At 43.9% G+C, this 17,358-nt stretch overlaps 1 protein-coding gene across 6 annotated transcripts in view; it reads left to right on the top strand.

The window, feature by feature from the left end:
* The window catches only part of EVC (EvC ciliary complex subunit 1), a 120,035-nt gene that overhangs the window by 5,178 nt on the left and 97,499 nt on the right, over window positions 1-17,358 (top strand). For 4 of the 6 annotated variants that reach the window (XM_055245432.2, XM_063619725.1, XM_063619726.1 and 1 more), the window contains exon 2: window positions 9,370-9,491. In XM_055245432.2, coding sequence (XP_055101407.1) covers window positions 9,370-9,491 — 122 coding nt within the window. Of the gene's footprint in view, window positions 1-9,365; window positions 9,492-17,358 lie in introns of all 6 variants that reach the window. The other 2 variants (XM_063619728.1, XM_055245434.2) reach the window with 1 other exon arrangement.

Genomic DNA, 17,358 nt, shown 5'->3' with positions numbered 1-17,358 from the left:
GGCTTGCAGGTCAGAGGTAGATTCAAAGATTTTCTGATTTGCAGTTTTGTCAAGGAAGAGAAGATTTGTTTTAAAATGTAGGTTCGGCAGAAAAGAACCTTAACTCGGGCTCCTGGGCATGACTTCCTCTGGCCCCCCCAGGAAGAACTTTATAACAAAGAATGGTGCTCAGAGTTCAGATCTCAGATAAGTGGCAGCTGAGGACCTCAGCCATGGATCCTCAGAGTGGATCCATTTGATGGGGGTCCAGGTTTCTGAAAAACAACTCAGGGACATATGTTAAGATGTTATCTTTAATTTCTACAGGGAAACCAAACATCTCCTGACTCTAACTTCCTTGGCTATTGTTTTAAGCTACTATTACCTTCTTGCTTATCAAGTTGCTGATAATTTCCCTTAAAGAAAGTCAGGATTTTCCTTTATTTCCAGGCTTAGGGCAAGGGATTTGCAGGCCCCTAAAAAGGGGGGGACTCTGCTTCATCTCATAATTTCCATGGTTGCTGTTGAGAAAACTGATTCTATTCTGATCCCTGATACTTTACACTAAACTTCTTTTCCTTTTGTTCCTCTGTAGAATCTTAAAGAACCTTTACCTTTGCTACCAGTAAGTGAAATTGCACCACGATGGTCTTGGTGAAAGTCGTTTGTCAACCACGGTGCCAGGCATTTGGAACGTCCTTTTGTTTTTGTTTTTTTTTTTTTTTTAATTTTATTATTATACTTTAGGTTTTAGGGTACATGTGCACAATGTGCAGGTTTGTTACATATGTATCCATGTGCCATGTTGGTTTGCTGCACCCACTAACTCGTCATTTAGCATTAGGTATATTTCCTAATACTGTCCCTCCCCCCTCCCCCCACCCCACAACAGTCCCCGGAGTGTGATGTTCCCCTTCCTGTGTCCATGTGTTCTCATTGTTCAATTCCCACCTATGAGTGAGAACATGTGGTGTTTGGTTTTTTGTCCTTGCGATAGTTTACTGAGAATGATGGTTTCCAGTTTCATCCATGTCCCTACAAAGGACATGAACTCACCATTTTTTATGGCTGCATAGTATTCCATGATGTATATGTGCCACATTTTCTTAATCCAGTCTATCGTTGTTGGACATTTGGGTTGGTTGCAACTCTTTGCTATTGTCAATAGTGCCGCAATAAACGTAAGTGTGCATGTCTCTTTATAGCAGCATGATTTATAGTCCTTTGGGTATATACCCAGTAATGGGATGGCTGGGTCAAATGCTATTTCTAGTTCTAGATCCCTGAGGAATCGCCACACTGACTTGCACAATGGTTGAACTAGTTTACAGTCCCACCAGCAGTGTAAAAGTGTTCCTATTTCTCCACATCCTCTCCAGCACCTGTTGTTTCCTGATTTTGTAATGATGGCCATTCTAACTGGTGTGAGATGGTATCTCATTGTGGTTTTGATTTGCATTTCTCTGATGGCCAGTGATGATGAGCATTTTTTCATGTGTTTTCTGGCTGCATAAATGTCTTCTTTTGAGAAGTGTCTGTTCATGTCCTTTGCCCACTTTTTGATGGGGTTGTTTGTTTTTTTCTTGTAAATTTGTTTGAGTTCATTGTAGATTCTGGATATTAGCCCTTTGTCAGATGAGTAGGTTGCAAAAATTTTCTCCCATTCTGTAGGTTGCCTGTTGACTCTGATGGTAGTTTCTTTTGCTGTGCAGAAGCTCTTTAGTTTAATTAGATCCCATTTGTCAATTTTGGCTTTTGTTGCCATTGCTTTTGGTGTTTTAGACATGAAGTCCTTGCCCACGCCTATGTCCTGAATGGTATTGCATAGGTTTTCTTCTAGGGTTTTTATGGTTTTAGGTCTAACATGTAAGTCTTTAATCCATCTTGAATTAATTTTTGTATAAGGTGTAAGGAAGGGATCCAGTTTCAGCTTTCTACATATGGCTAGCCAGTTTTCCCAGCACCATTTATTAAATAGGGAATCCTTTCCCCATTTCTTGTTTTTGTCAGGTTTGTCAAAGATCAGATAGTTGTAGATATGCAGCATTATTTCTGAGGGCTCTGTTCTGTTCCATTGATCTATGTCTCTGTTGTGGTACCAGTACCATGCTGTTTTGGTTACTGTAGCCTTGTAGTATGGTTTGAAGTCAGGTAGCATGATGCCTCCAGCCTTGTTCTTTTGGCTTAGGATTGACTTGGTGATGCGGGCTCTTTTTAGGTTCCATATGAACTTTAAGTAGTTTTTTCCAATTCTGTGAAGAAAGTCATTGGTAGCTTGATGGGAATGGCAATGAATCTGTAAATTACCTTGGGCAGTATGGCCATTTTCACGATATTGATTCTTCCAACCCATGAGCATGGGATGTTATTCCATTTGTTTGTATCCTCTTTTATTTCATTGAGCAATGGTTTGTAGTTCTCCTTGAAGAGTTCCTTCACATCCCTTGTAAGTTGGATTCCTAGGTATTTTATTCTCTTTGAAGCAATTGTGAATGGGAGTTCACTCATGATTTGGCTCTCTGTCTGTGATTGGTGTACAAGAATGCTTGTGATTTTTGTACATTGATTTTGTATCCTGAGACTTTGCTGAAGTTACTAATCAGCTTAAGGAGATTTTGGGCTGAGACAATGGGGTTTTCTAGATATACAATCATGTTATCTGCAAACAGGGACAATTTGACTTCCTGTTTTCCTAATTGAATACCCTTTATTTCCTTCTCCTGTCTGATTGCCCTGGCCAGAACTTCCAGCACTATGTTGAATAGGAGTGGTGAGAGAGGGCATCCCTGTCTTGTGCCAGTTTTCAAAGGGAATGCTTCCAGTTTTTGCCCATTCAGTATGATATTGGCTGTGGGTTTGTCATAGATAGCTCTTATTATTTTGAGATACGTCCCATCAATACCTAATTTATTGAGAGTTTTTAGCATGAAGGGTTGTTGAATTTTGTCAAAGGCCTTTTCTGCATCTATTGAGATAATCATGTGGTTTTTGTCTTTGGTTCTGTTTATATGCTGGATTACATTTATTGATTTGCATATGTTGAACCAGCCTTGCATCCCAGGGATGAAGCCCACTTGATCATGGTGGATAAGCTTTTTGATGTGCTGCTGGATTCGGTTTGCCAGTATTTTATTGAGGATTTTTGCATCAATGTTCATCAAGGATGTTGGTCTGAAATTCTCTTTTTTGGTTATGTCTCTGCCAGGCTTTGGTATCAGGATGATGCTGGCCTCATAAAATGTGTTAGGGAGGATTCCCTCTTTTTCTATCAATTGGAATAGTTTCAGAAGGAATGGTACCAGTTCCTCCTTATACCTCTGGTAGAATTCAGCTGTGAATCCATCAGGTCCTGGACTGTTTTTGGTTGGTAAGCTATTGATTATTGCCACAATTTCAGAGCCTGTTATTGGTCTATTCAGAGATTCAACTTCTTCCTGGTTTAGTCTTGGGAATGTGTATTTGTCGAGGAATTTATCCATTTCTTCTAGATTTTCTAGTTTATTTGCGTGGACGTGTTTGTAGTATTCTCTGATGGTAGATTGTATTTCTGTGGGATCGGTGGTGATATCCCCTTTTTCTTTTTTTTTTTTTTGAGACGGAGTCTTGCTCTGTCGCCCAGGCTGGAGTGCAGTGGCGCAATCTCGGCTCACTGCAAGCTCCGCCTCCTGGGTTCACGCCATTCTCCTGCCTCAGCCTCTCCGAGTAGCTGGGACTACAGGCAACTGCCACCACGCCCGGCTAATTTTTTGTATTTTTAGTAGAGACGGGGTTTCACCGTGGTCTCCATCTCCTGACCTCGGGATCCGCCCACCTCGGCCTCCCAAAGTGCTGGGATTACAAGCGTGAGCCACCACGCCCGGCCTCCCTTTTTCATTTTTTATTGCATCTATTTGATTCTTCTCTCTTTTCTTCTTTCTTAGTCTTGCTAGTGGTCTATCAATTTTGTTGATCTTTTCAAAAAACCAGCTCCTGGATTCATTCATTTTTTGAAGGGTTTTTTGTGTCTCTATTTCCTTCAGTTCTGCTCTGATTTTAGTTATTTCTAGCCTTCTGCTAGCTTTTGAATGTGTTTGCTCTTGCTTTTCTAGTTCTTTTAATTGTGATATTAGGGTGTCAATTTTGGATCTTTCCTGCTTTCTCTTGTGGGCATTTAGTGCTATAAATTTCCCTCTACACACTGCTTTGAATGTGTCCCAGAGATTCTGGTATGTTGTGTCTTTGTTCTCGTTGGTTTCAAAGAACATCTTTATTTCTGCCTTCATTTCATTATGTACCCAGTAGTCATTCAGGAGCAGGTTGTTCAGTTTCCATGTAGTTGAGCGGTTTTGAGTGAGTTTCTTAATCCTGAGTTCTAGTTTGATTGCACTGTGGTCTGAGAGACAGTTTGTTATACTTTCTGTTCTTTTACATTTGCTGAGGAGAGCTTTACTTCCAACTATGTGGTCAATTTTGGAATAGGTGTGGTGTGGTGCTGAAAAAAATGTATATTCTGTTGATTTGGGGTGGAGAGTTCTGTAGATGTCTATTAGGTCCATTTTGTGCAGAGCTGAGTTCAATTCCTGGATATCCTTGTTAACTTTCTGTCTCGTTGATCTGTCTGATGTTGACAGTGGGGTGTTAAAATCTCCCATAATTATTGTGTGGGAGTTTAAGTCCCTTTGTAGGTCACTCAGGACTTGCTTTATGAATCTGGGTGCTCCTGTGTTGGGTGCATATATATTTAGGATAGTTAGCTCTTCTTGTTGAATTGGTCTCTTTGCCATTATGTAATGGCCTTCTTTGTCTCTTTTGATCTTTGTTGGTTTAAAGTCTATTTTATCAGAGACTAGGATTGCAATCCCTGCCTTTTTTTGTTTTCCATTTGCTTGATCTTCCTCCATCCCTTTATTTTGAGTCTATGTGTGTCTCTGCACGTGAGATGGGTTTCCTGAATACAGCACACTGATGGGTCTTGACTCCTTATCCAGTTTGCCAGTCTGTGTCTTTTAATTGGAGCGTTTAGCCCATTTACATTTGAAGTTAATATTGTTATGTGTGAATTTGATCCTGTCTTTATGATGTTAGTTGGTTATTTTGCTCGTTAGTTGATGCAGTTTCTTCCTAGCCTTGATGGTCTTTACAATTTGGCATGTTTTTGCAGTGGCTGGTACTGGTTGTTCCTTTCCATGTTTAGTGCTTCCTTCAGGAGCTCTTTTAGGGCAGGCCTGGTGGTGACAAAATCACTCAGCATTTGCTTGTCTGTAAAGTATTTTGTTTCTCCTTCACTTATGAAGCTTAGTTTGGCTGGATAGGAAATTCTGGGTTGAAAATTCTTTTCTTTAAGAATGTTGAATATCGGCCCTCACTCTCTTCTGGCTTGTAGAGTTTTTGCCGAGAGATCAGCTGTTAGTCTGATGGGCTTCCCTTTGTGGGTAATCCGACCTTTCTCTCTGGCCGCCCTTAGCATTTTTTCCTTGATTTCAACTTTGGTGAATCTGACAATTATGTGTCTTGGAGTTGCTCTTCTCGAGGAGTATCTTTGTGGTGTTCTCTGTATTTCCTGAATCTGAATGTTGGCCTGCCTTGCTAGATTGGGGAAGTTCTCCTGGATAATATCTTGCAGAGTGTTTTCCAACTTGGTTCCATTCTCCCCGTCATTTTCAGGTACACCCATGAGACGTAGGTTTGATCTTTCCACATAGTCCCAAATTTCTTGGAGGCTTTGGTCGTTTCTTTTTATTCTTTTTTCTCTAAACTTCCCTTCTTGCTTCATTTCATTCATTTCATCTTCCATCAGCAACACCCTTTCTTCCAGTTGATCGCATCGGCTACCAAGGCTTCTGCAATCTTCACGTAGTTCTCGAAACTTGGCTTTCAGCTCCATCAGCTCCTTTAAGCCCTTCTCTTCATTGGTTATTCTAGTTATCCATTCTTCTAATTTTTTTTCAAAGTTATTAACTTCTTTGCTATTGTTTTGAATTTCCTCCCATAGCTCGGAGTAGTTTGATCCTCTGAAGCCTTCTTCTCTCAACTCATCAAAGTCATTCTCCGTCCAGCTTTGTTCCGTTGCTGGTGAGGAACTGCGTTCCTTTGGAGGAGGAGAGGTGCTCTGCTTTTTAGAGTTTCCAGTTTCTCTGCTCTGTTTTTTCCCCATCTTTGTGGTTTTATCTACTTTTGGTCTTTGATGATGGTGATGTACAGATGGGTTTTTGGTGTGGATATCCTTTCTGTTTGTTAGTTTTCCTTTTACCAGACAGGACCCTCAGCTGCAGGTCTGTTGGAGTTTGCTAGAGGTCCACTCCAGACCCTGTTTGGCTGAGTGTCAGCAGTGGTGGCTGCAGAATAGCGGATTTTCATGAGACCACAAATTCAGCTGTCTGATATTTCCTCTGGAAGTTTTGTCTCAGAGGAGTACCTGGCCGTGTGAGGTGTCAGTCTGTCCCTACTGGGGGTTGCCTCCCAGTTAGGCTGCTCAGGGGTCAGGGACCCACTTTAGGAGGCATTCTGTCCGTTCTCAGATCTCCAGCTGCGTGCTGGGAGAACCACTACTCTCTTCAAAGCTGTCAGACAGGGACATTTAAGTCTGCAGAGGTTCCTGCTGAATTTTTGTTTGTCTGTGCCCTTCCCCCAGAGATGGAGCCTACAGAGGCAGGCAGGCCTCCTTGAGCTGTGGTGGGCTCCACCCAGTTCGAGCTTCCTGGCTACTTTATTTACCTAAGCAAGCCTGGGCAATGGCGGTCGCCCCTCTGCCGGCCTCGCTGCCGCCTTGCAGTTTGATCTCAGACTGCTGTGCTAGCAATCAGCGAGACTCCATGGGTATAGGACCCTCCGAGCCAGGTGCGGGACACAATCTCCTGGTGTGCCGTTTTCCAAGCCCATTGGAAAAGCGCAGTATTAGGGTGGGACTGACCCGATTTTCCAGGTGCCGTCTGTTACCCCTTTCTTTGACTAGGAAAGGGGACTCCCTGACCCCTTGCGCTTCCTGAGGGAGGCAATGCCTCGTCCTGTTTCAACTTGCGCACAGTGCGCTGCACCGACTGTCCTGCACCCACTGTTTGGCACTCCCTAGTGATATGAACCCAGTACCTCAAATGGAAATGCAGAAATCACCTGTCTTCTGTGTCGCTCACCCTGGGAGCTGTAGACCGGAGCTATTCTTATTCTGGAATGTCCTTTTGATCGAGAATTATTTTCTTGATTTCTCTGATGATTCTTTTCCTTTTATATGTTTTCTTCTTCTAAGAACTCCTCTCATTTTTTTAGGTGAATTGGGCTTCCAATCTTAGTCTTTCTGTGTCACTTCGATTCTCTTTGTCTTTTTTACGTTACCTTCGGAGAGACGTTTCTCAACTGTATACTTGTATTGAGTTTTTCATATTTTCAATTTTGAAGAGTCATTTTTTTGTTCTGAGAATGTTCTATCCTGTTCTTATTTTATGAATGAAATACCTTTTCTGATCTCTTTGATAATATTTTAGTTGTTTATTTGTTTAAACTTTTATTCCCTATGTAGTGCGTTCCCTGCTTGCTTTTTCCTTTTGTTTGTTTTGGATTTTATCTTTTATTATTAGAGTCTGTCCTTCAAATGGCTGGTGACCCTCTAGACATTTTCAAGTGATGCTGATGCTCCCTCTGTGGGATATATATATTTTTTCCTCAATGTCTTTACTGTAGGACACTCTGACTGGGTTCTTCTTTGCAGGACCCTTGTACTGGCCAGCCATGGTTGGTAAACAACCCCCCAAATCTCTTGCCTCATCATCTACCCCAAGACCCACCCCAGACTGCTGCATCTACACAGGTTTTTCTCCATAGCCATCATGGCCTTGCCTCCAAGGCCTTTGCACTTGCTGTTCTCAGTCTCTAGAATGCTCCTCTCTGAGATATCTCAATGGCTCACGGCCTCACTTCTTTTAAGTTCCTTCTCAAATGCCACTTTGTCCAAGAGACTTTGTCTCCCATCATCCTTCATTCCCCCACCCTCCACTGTTACTCTAGAATACGATTGTCCCTGAATTACTATGTATTTTTTCATTTGTTTGCATTTTTCTTCTCTCACTGCAATGTCAATGCCACAAAAGCAGAGGCTGTGTATTTTGTTCATTACTCTATTCCCAGTACCTAGAACAAGGCTTGACACAAAGCAGATGCTTGGTGATAGTAGCTGATTAACTCAGTGACAAACTGGTGATATTTCTTCAGTTCAAAGATTATATTCATGAGCAGCTAGTGATTAAAGAGGAAGTTGAGAAGTGTCTGGGATAACAGAATTTTAAATATAGTCTATTCTCCTTATTCATGGTAGTTATGTTCTGTAAACTCGCTGAGAACACAGCATTAGTGAATACTGAACCATTTGCTCGCAGAGGAAAAACGGGGTTAGGTTCCTACAAGCCTCTGGTCGCAACATTTCCATTAACCAGTCAATACATAGCATAGTTTTATGTATGTTTCTGTTTAAAGATACCTTATGTAATAGATATTTTTAATTTATTAACAGTGGACTCACAGACATCAGCACTGTAACTCATACCTGAATGAAGCTTCTGTAACACACCCATTTCTCCAGAGGGCATGTCATAGTTTTCTTGTGTTTCAGGAGACTAGACAGCACTTCTGCACTGTGTTTGGTGGTTATTTTAAACAGTAAAGTCACTGAGAAAAAGCACAGAAATGCAAAAACTGTGCTACTAGAGTATGAAAAGGATGTTTGTTTATAGCATGAGAGCAGAGACAAGAAGGCAGAGTGCTACCTTGTTCCGTCTCAACTGAGCACGTGCATGCCAGGCAACTCAGATTGTTCATGCTCTGTGTGTATCCGTGAATAACTGTAAAAGCTCCATGAGCATTGGTTTGGGGGTTATAAATAAATTTTAGCAAGTACAGGAATTGGCAAATACAAAATCCATAAATAATGAGCACTCATTGTAGTTCAGAATAGAAACTACTCTATAACTTAAGGTCACCTAACATATTTTCTTAAAAACCATTCAATTGAATGATCAAGATCAACAGGAAAATTAATATGCATGTGCCATTTCCCATGCTTAGTTGTTAAATCCAAAGAGCTCCCAGTCCAATGGGGTCCCCAACCTAGAAGAAAAATGGAACGAGCTTTGCTCTGCCTCTTGCCTCAAGTCCTGAGGGTGCACTGAAATGGGGCATCCTGGAGGCCTTAGGGGAACTTCTCAGGAAGGTGACCTGTGCAGTCTTGAAGGATGTGTAGCGGACCCCACGTGGGGTGGGAGGCATCACACACAGAAGACCAAGCTTGAGAAGCACAGAGGCGAGCAGAAGTGGCCGATGGACTGGGGGAGTTGACTGGCAAAAGTCACAGTGGGGACCAGGCCGACTGACCTCAATGTTGTGTTTCTATCCACCCCCAACTCCTGACCTTTCGGTTTTAGAAAGACGACACTCAAAATCTGCTCAAGAATTTGGAGTCTAATGCGCAGACCCCCTCGGAAACCGGCTCCCCATCGAGGAGGAGGAAGAGAGAAGTGCAGATGTCGAAGGACAAGGAAGCTGTTGATGTAAGCTTGGTGTTGGTGTTTGTTTGTGGAGGCACATGTGGGAGGTGGGGTATTCCCCCTGGCAGCCAGGTGTCATGTAGACAAGCCTCTGACAGATACAGTTTCTCAATGGGCTGCTTTTCTGAGGCATAATTTACATACAATCAAATGCGCAGACTTTAGGTTTTACAGTTTGATGAGTTTTGACAATTGCATACCCCTTAGAACCAGTACCCCCCGCTGAGAATGTTTTCATCACCCAGCAAGTCCTCTAGTGCCCCTTTCGGGTCACTCCCCACCCCCACACACTTCCAGAGGCATCCATGCATGGGATTGCCATTGGTTGGTTTTGCGGTTCTAGAACCTTATGCAAACGGAATTGTGCTGTTCTGTGCCTGTGTTCCCTCCATAGAATGCCTTCAGATGTTTCCCTTTCGTTGTGTGTATCAATAATTTGCCCATTTTTATCGCTCAGTGGCAGTCAACTGTATGGATGTGCCACGCTTTGTTGATTGCTCACCATTTGGTGTGTATTTCATTGATGGACTGGGCTGTTTTCAGAATTTGGCTGTGATGAATAAGCCTACTATGAATGTTGGTGCATAAGTCTGTTTATTTTCATTTCATTTTACTTCCTTTAATTAAATCTCTAGGGGTGGGGGTGCTGGGCCTCTGGAAGAGATGTTAAAAAAATTCTCTTTGTTCCTGCCTGCCTGGAACCTTTATCCACAGAACATCGCTTTCTGGGTGAGCCCCGTGGGTGGAGAGGATGTGACATTTCTTGTCACCTCCTTGTCCCCTAGAAAGTACTGCAGGCTTCCTCTTCTGGAATAAGGGGAACAGATTGAACTAGCATTATTTTTTAGCATCTACTTATGCCAGGCAGTTTTACACCGCTCACCTGTGAGTGATGCCAACACTCGCGTGAATGATCTCTTGCCCTTCTCTCAGCAGCCAGGTGAGGCTGATATGATTTATATTCCCATTTTCCAGATGAGGAAGCCGAGGCTCAGACGTAGGCTGCTTTCCTGAGTCCCGCAGCTGGGGAGTAGCCAAGCTGATATTTGTCTTTGGGTTTGCCAGGCCCCTGCTCGGGAGTGCTGCATCCCCACACCTGACTCCTAGCCTCTGCCCCTTTCCAACCTGTTCCATCCTGTTCTACAGCCTCAGCTTGCCACAGAAGAAAGTGGGCTTGGGATTTAAAAACAGATTTCCCCAAAGATCCAAAGTCAGTAGGGCTCAGCTTCTAGTTACTCTGAACAATCACCTTTTGCCTCAGCCCTGCATCTCCCTCCCTGGCTGGTGAGATCCCTGTGGAGGGGGGCATTGCCCTGCCCTTGGCCAACATGGACGGGGCGGGGAGAGATAGGGAAGCCTCTGCTGCTATCCCGGGACATGGCTTGCAGGAGACGAGTCTGGAACAAGCAGGTTTTTAACTTTACCCTTGGTAATTATTAGCTTGATAATGGGCATCTGCTAGATGTAGCTGAATAGTAGTGAACAGGTAAGACATTACTAGGCAGGAAAATATGAGTTAACTTTACAGCAGGGTAAAAAGACTTAGGTCTCCCTGCAAACACTGAGCCCCTGTTTGAATGTGCCCTGTGCTGTTTCTGACACTGTGTGCTTGCCTCTCCACGTGTGTCTGTGTATGTACCTGTCCATCACTCTCTCATATGTCTCTGTGGGTCTTTGTGTGTCTTTGTGACAGTATGTGAGCGGCAGTGCACGGCATCTCCCTGTCTCTGTGTCTCTCTTCCCCTCCTCTCTCTCTACTGCTCTGCCCCCTCCCACCCTCTCACACTACTAGAATCTGCTGACAGATGTGAAAACAGATGTCCACCCAAAAACTTGTACACAAATGTTCAAAGCAACACTATTCACACTAGCCAAAATGTAGAAACAATCCAAATGGAAAAACTGGAAAAATAAAATGTGATATATGCAGACATTGGAAGGTTATTTGGTCATAAAATAAAATGAAGGGCTGATCCATTGCTACAACCTGGATGAACCTGGAAAACATGCTAAATGAAAGAAGGCACTCACAAAAGACCACATGTTATAGGATTCCATTCCTGTGAAATGTCTAGAACAGGAAGATTTATACAGACAGAAAGTAGATTAGTGGTTTCCAGGGGCTGGGGCAGAGGAAGGGGAGGGATGGGGTGACAGTGAAAGAGGACAGGGTTTCTCTTTGATGCCATGAAAATGTTTTAAAGTTGACTATAGGCTGGGCATGGTGGCTCACGCCTGTAATCCCAGCACTTTGGGAGGCTGAGGCGGGCAGACACTTGAGGTCAGGAGTTCGAGAACAGCCTGGCCAACATGGTGAAACCCCATCTCTAATAAAAATGCAAAAATCAGCTGGATGTGGGGGTGCGTGCCTGTAGTCCCAGCTACTTAGGAGGCTGAGGCAGGAGAATTGCTTGAACCCAGGAGGCGGAGGTTGCCGTGAGCTGAGATTGTGCCACTGCACTCCAGCTTAAGTGACAGAGCGAGAGTCTCTCTCAAAATAAATAAATAAATAAAGTTGACTATAGTGATGGCTGCACATATCTGAAGATAGGGAAAATGATGAAATAGTATACTTTACATGAGTGAACTGCAGGGTGTGTGAATTAAATCTCAATAAAGCTGTTAAACAACGCTGCTCACACATAGGGTACCCTTGAATGTGATGAAAACAGTGCTGGCTTTGGAACCTAGAATCCTGGAAGCCAGTCCCAGCTCTGCCACATGTTTGCTGTGTGATGTTGGGCAGGAAGCATAACCTGTCTGAGCCTCAAGTTTCTCATTTAAAATGACGGCAGTGATGGTGCTCCCCCCGCCATCCCCGAGTCACCCAGCGCTGAGTTGATGCGTGTGAACATTCCTGTCACAGAATAGGTGTTCAATCAGTGTTTGCAGGGGGGCCTAAGAATTTCTACCCTGCTGTAAGTTTATTTTTTTCTGCCTAGTAATGTCTTTCTTGTTCACTATTCAGCTACACCTAGCAGATGCCCATTATCAAGCTAATAATTGCCAAGGGTTAAGTGAAAGATCTGCTTGTTCCAGTGACTGGCTTGTCAGAATGCTCTTGCTTTCTGCGGACTGAGCTTGTCAAAATATGTGGTCAGGGCTGCTTTGGCCCAGTGGGTTGAGCTATAACTTTCTTGTCCTCTAGTGCACAGAAAACCAGGGCCTTGTGGTTCCTGCCACGCCTTGGATGACCTCTGTTTAATGAACAACTTATCTCAGCCGAAAACAAACAGAAAATTCCAGAAGGCACTGAGGCATGCTATTCCACAGCCTCCGTCTCTCCATCCCACTCCTTTGCTTTGGAGGGAGGGAGAGTGCCTTTAAGGATGCATTTATGCATTCTCTGAAAAGAACCCCTTTATATTGGTGATGGAAATGGCTTTTCCTTTCCTGCAATTATACTTTAACCAATTTTCTGAATAATTGCATTGCTCCAGCTGAGGAAGTTTTACCTTGTAGATTTCGCTGCAACCAATTTTCTAAATAATTGTATTGCTTCGGCTGGGGAGACTCTCAGAATTTGGAGGACACCTGACCTTAATGAGGAGAGCTTTAAAAAACTTAAGGCAGTGGCTCCTGTTCAGGTAGCAGAGCCCGCTCCTTCCCTGATTTCAGGTGTCACATGCTCCTGCGTCCTTCATCCTCTGGCAAAGACCGTGACCGTCCTTGGGCTGGCCCTGCAGGGGTTGCAGTCTGCAGGTAGACAGATCAGATGGAGCCTTCCTGCTAGCTGGGATGTGTTTCTGATGCCCATTTCCCGGCTCCTCCATCCCCAGGTGCTGTGCCTACAAGTCTCGGGTGGACCCTGCACCAACAACATCCTTTCCTTTTTTTTTTTTTTTTTTTTTTTTTTTTGAGACGAAATCTCACTGTTGCCCAGTCTGGAGTGCAGTGGTGCGATCTCAGTTCCCTGCAACCTCCTCCTCCTGGATTCAACTGATTCTGCTGCCTCAGCCTCCTGAGTAGCTGCGATTACAGGCATGTGCCACCACACCCAGCTAATTTGTGTATTTTTTAGTAGAGACGGGGTTTCACCATGTTGGTCAGGCTGGTCTCGAACTCCTGACTTTGTGATCTGCCCGCCTTGGCCTCCCAAAGTGCTGGGATTACAGGCGTGAGCCACCGCGCCTGGCCCTTTCCTTTTCATAATTAGGTTTTTGTTTTGTATTCCCCTCTCGAAGGTCAACTCCTGGGAAGCAGGGATTTTGCTTTTCTCTCATGGTCACCCTTTTCTTTGTCCTTTCTTTTCTCCCCTGTTTGTAGGAAGTTAACAAATGCACAGGGCCCTTTTGCTTTTGTATCTTTCCCTTGAGCAAATGTGTCTCCCCTGGACAGCCAGGGCTGGTGTCCTGGGTGTGACCTGTGAGGTCACAGGGACCACGCTCAGATAGGCCCACTCTTGGCTGGTGGAGTCTGCTGTCACTATCTTAAAATTCTTGATCATTATTAAATAAGAATCCCCATTTTCATTTTGCAGTGGACCCTGCAAATGAGTCCTGAGTTCAGCCTTTTCCATCTTCCTGCCATTCCTTGTTCACTGACAAAACTCCAAGCAGAAAGTGGGCCAGAATGCAGGGGATTGAGAGCAGGTCAGGCTCTGTACCCTCAGGTGAGAGGGAGGCCAGGAAGGATTTTAAGAGGCACATCGACGGAAATTCATGTTTCAAAGAGCATTCCATTCCCACAGGGAGAATGAATTGGAAGGTGTTAACCTCTGATCCTCAGTTCGCAGCACCATAAGGTGGGCATGATAATAACAGTCCCCACCTTCCCAAGCTGACTCATGTGTGATAATTAAATGGGCAAACATGTATAAGGTGGCTGGAGATGGTAGACCCTCAATACAGGGATGAGGAGCTGGTTAGGAAGTGATTGCAGCCCTTCAGGGTAAATATGTTGGAGGCATAGGCCAGGGCCATGGATTCGAGAGAGATATAGGAGGTTAGGTTGATGGGATTGGTGGTCGGTTGGATGTGGGGACTTGGGATGTGGGAGTGCGCGGTGCCTCAGTATCTGATGTAGGTTCCTGAACATGGTGAAGCCAAGCCCAGGGACCTTCTCTACGAACCCCCCACTTCCCTTTAAACTTCGTGGCACTTACTCTTGCTCTTATTCGCATCATGTTGACAGAGCCAGCATGGCATCGGTTAAAGAGGGCGGACCTGGGGCCAGCAAAGCTGAGTTCAGATCCTGGTTCTAGCAATGATTAGTTGTGTGACCTTAGGCACGTGGCTTCACCTCTCTGTGACTCATTTTCTCTGTCTGGAAGTGGAGACAGTGGCCTCTGTGGCAGGGTCCTTGGAAGCTTAGGGAGGTAGTGTACGTTGGTGGTTTTCCCTGTTATTTTTTTTTTTTTTTTACTTCTTGAAACCTTTTCTTCAACTTTTATTTTAAGTTCCGGGGTACATGTGCAGGATGTGCATGTTTGTAACATAGGTAAACGTGTGCCATGGTGGTTTGCTGCACAGATCAACCCATCACCTAGGTGTTAAGCCCAGCATGCGCTAGCTATTCTCCCTGATCCTCTCCCTCCCCTCTCCCCTGACAGGCCCCGGTGTATGTTGTTCCCCCAACCCAATGTGTCTGTGTGTTCTCATTGTCTAGCTTCTACTTATAAGTGAGAACACGTGGTGTTTGGTTTTCTGTTCCTGTGTTAGTTTGCTGAGGATAATGGCTTCCAGCTCCATCTATGCCCCTGCAAAGGACACGATCTTGTTCCTTTTTATGGCGGCATAGCATTCCATAGTGTTTATGTACCACATTTTCTTTATCCTTTCTCTCACGGGTGGGCTTTTGGGCTGATTCCATGTCTTTGCTATTGTGAATAGTGCAATGAACATACACATGCATGTATCTTTATAATAGAATGATTTCTATTCCTTTGGGTAGATATCCAGTAAAGGGATTTCTGGGACAAATGGCATTTCTGCTTCTAGCTCTTTGAGGAATCACCACACTGTCTTCCGCAATGGTTGAACTAATTTACATTCCCACCAACAGTGTAACAGTTTTCCTTTTCCTCCACAGCCTCACCAGCATCTGTTGTTTCTTGACTTTTTAATAATTGCCATTCTGACTGGCGTGAGATGGTATCTCCTTGTGATTTTGATTTGCATCTCTCTAATGATCAGCGATGTTGAGCTTTTTTTCATACGTTTGTTGGCCACGTGAATGTTTTCTTTTGAGAAATATTTGTTCATGTCTTTTGCCCACTTTTTAATGGGGTTGTTTTATTCTTGTAAATTTAAGTTTCTTGTAGACTCTGGATATTAGACCCTTGTCAGATGGGTAGATTGTAAAAATGCTCTCCCTTCTGTAGATTGTCTTACACTCTGATGATAGTTTCTTTTGCTATGCAGAAGCTCTTTAATTAGATCGCATTTTTCAGTTTTTGCTTTTGTTGCGATTGCTTTTGGCATTTTTGTCATGAAATCTTTGCCTGTGCCTGTGTCCTGAATGGTATTGCCTAGATTTTCTTCTAGGGTTTTTATGGTTTGGGGTTTTACATTTAAGTCTTTAATCCATACTGAGTTAATTTTGTATAAGGAATAATGAGGAGTCTTCCCCCATTCTTGTCACCCAAGTCTTTTTGTGAGTTGTAAGGTACAGAGAAACGACAAGAACAGGAACCCCTGGTGTGGAGCATCCCTCCCATGTTGCTCACAGGACATCACGGTGCAGCTCTTCCTGGAGACGTATCTAAGCCACGGTGCTGGCTCAGTGGAGGCTGTGTCAACACCCCAAATTAGGAGCAAGTGATCAATCCTTCTGTGTTTCCCACGATAGGATGTCTTATACCAAGGTGAACTTTGTGATTGGAAATTGGTCATTGGTGATGGAGCTCACTCTTCAAGACATGGTTGAGAAGCACTGGAATTGACACAGATGCAGTTTTCTTCCATCAGTGTGTTCAGAATTGCCCAGTAGAGATTTCTCATGGTCTGTAGCGCCAGGCTTCGCGCTTGCCTGTCTGCTTATCTTCATTCACTATCTGGTTGTTTCCAAAGCATTGATTCAGCACTGACTTTACAAAGTGCAGGGCTGGGGTGAGGATGACCCAACAGGAGAGAGATGCAGAGGATGTGGGGATATAGGGCAGGCCATGGATAAGTCCATCCAGCTTCTTATTAATGAGTCAGGGGAGGTGATTCCTGAGCAGGATTTGACAGTGGTGCGTTGTGCCACTATACAAAGCAGCCCACTAATGAGTTTCTTCTTTTTTCTAGCGACTCAGCAGGGTGCTTCATGTATGTGGTCTTCGAGGGCAGATACTCTGCTGGTTTACTATCCGGGAAGACTGAGGTTCAGAGAACTTAGAAGACTTGCCCAACCACTTCCTTTTGTTTAAGGGTCTAATCCCAACTCTTGTGTGAATATGACTGCATGTGCTTATACCCCTGGCAATGCTAAAATTATTTTGTGTGTTTGCTTTTTGTAATTCCTTAGGAGACTCTCCTGTTAATTAGTCTAAAGTTATTCAAATCCTAATTTCTTCCAAAGCTGAAGAATTGTAGTTAAATGAACATTGTGCCATTCTCTTTTGATAGCATTTGTCTGTTCATCCATCTATCCATATACCCATGTATTTTTTCATCCACCCATCTATCTCTCCACCTTTTCATTCACCCATCCGTCTGTCCATCCTTCCAACCACCCATCTATTCATCTGTCTACCTATCCATCCATCCACCTGTCTATCCATCTGCCCACCCACCCATTCATTCACCCACCCATCCATCCATCTATCCATCCATCTGTTTGTCCACCCATCCATCCATTTTCCTTCTGGCAAGGAAGAGCTAATATGAATCTAAATGTGCCTATCATGGTCTCTTTCTGAGGCTGCTATGACAAATGGGATGTGGCA

Source organism: Symphalangus syndactylus, chromosome 16 (assembly GCF_028878055.3).
Source record: "Symphalangus syndactylus isolate Jambi chromosome 16, NHGRI_mSymSyn1-v2.1_pri, whole genome shotgun sequence".
NCBI lineage: Eukaryota > Metazoa > Chordata > Mammalia > Primates > Hylobatidae > Symphalangus > Symphalangus syndactylus.
This window is presented reverse-complemented; position numbering and strand designations above follow the sequence as displayed.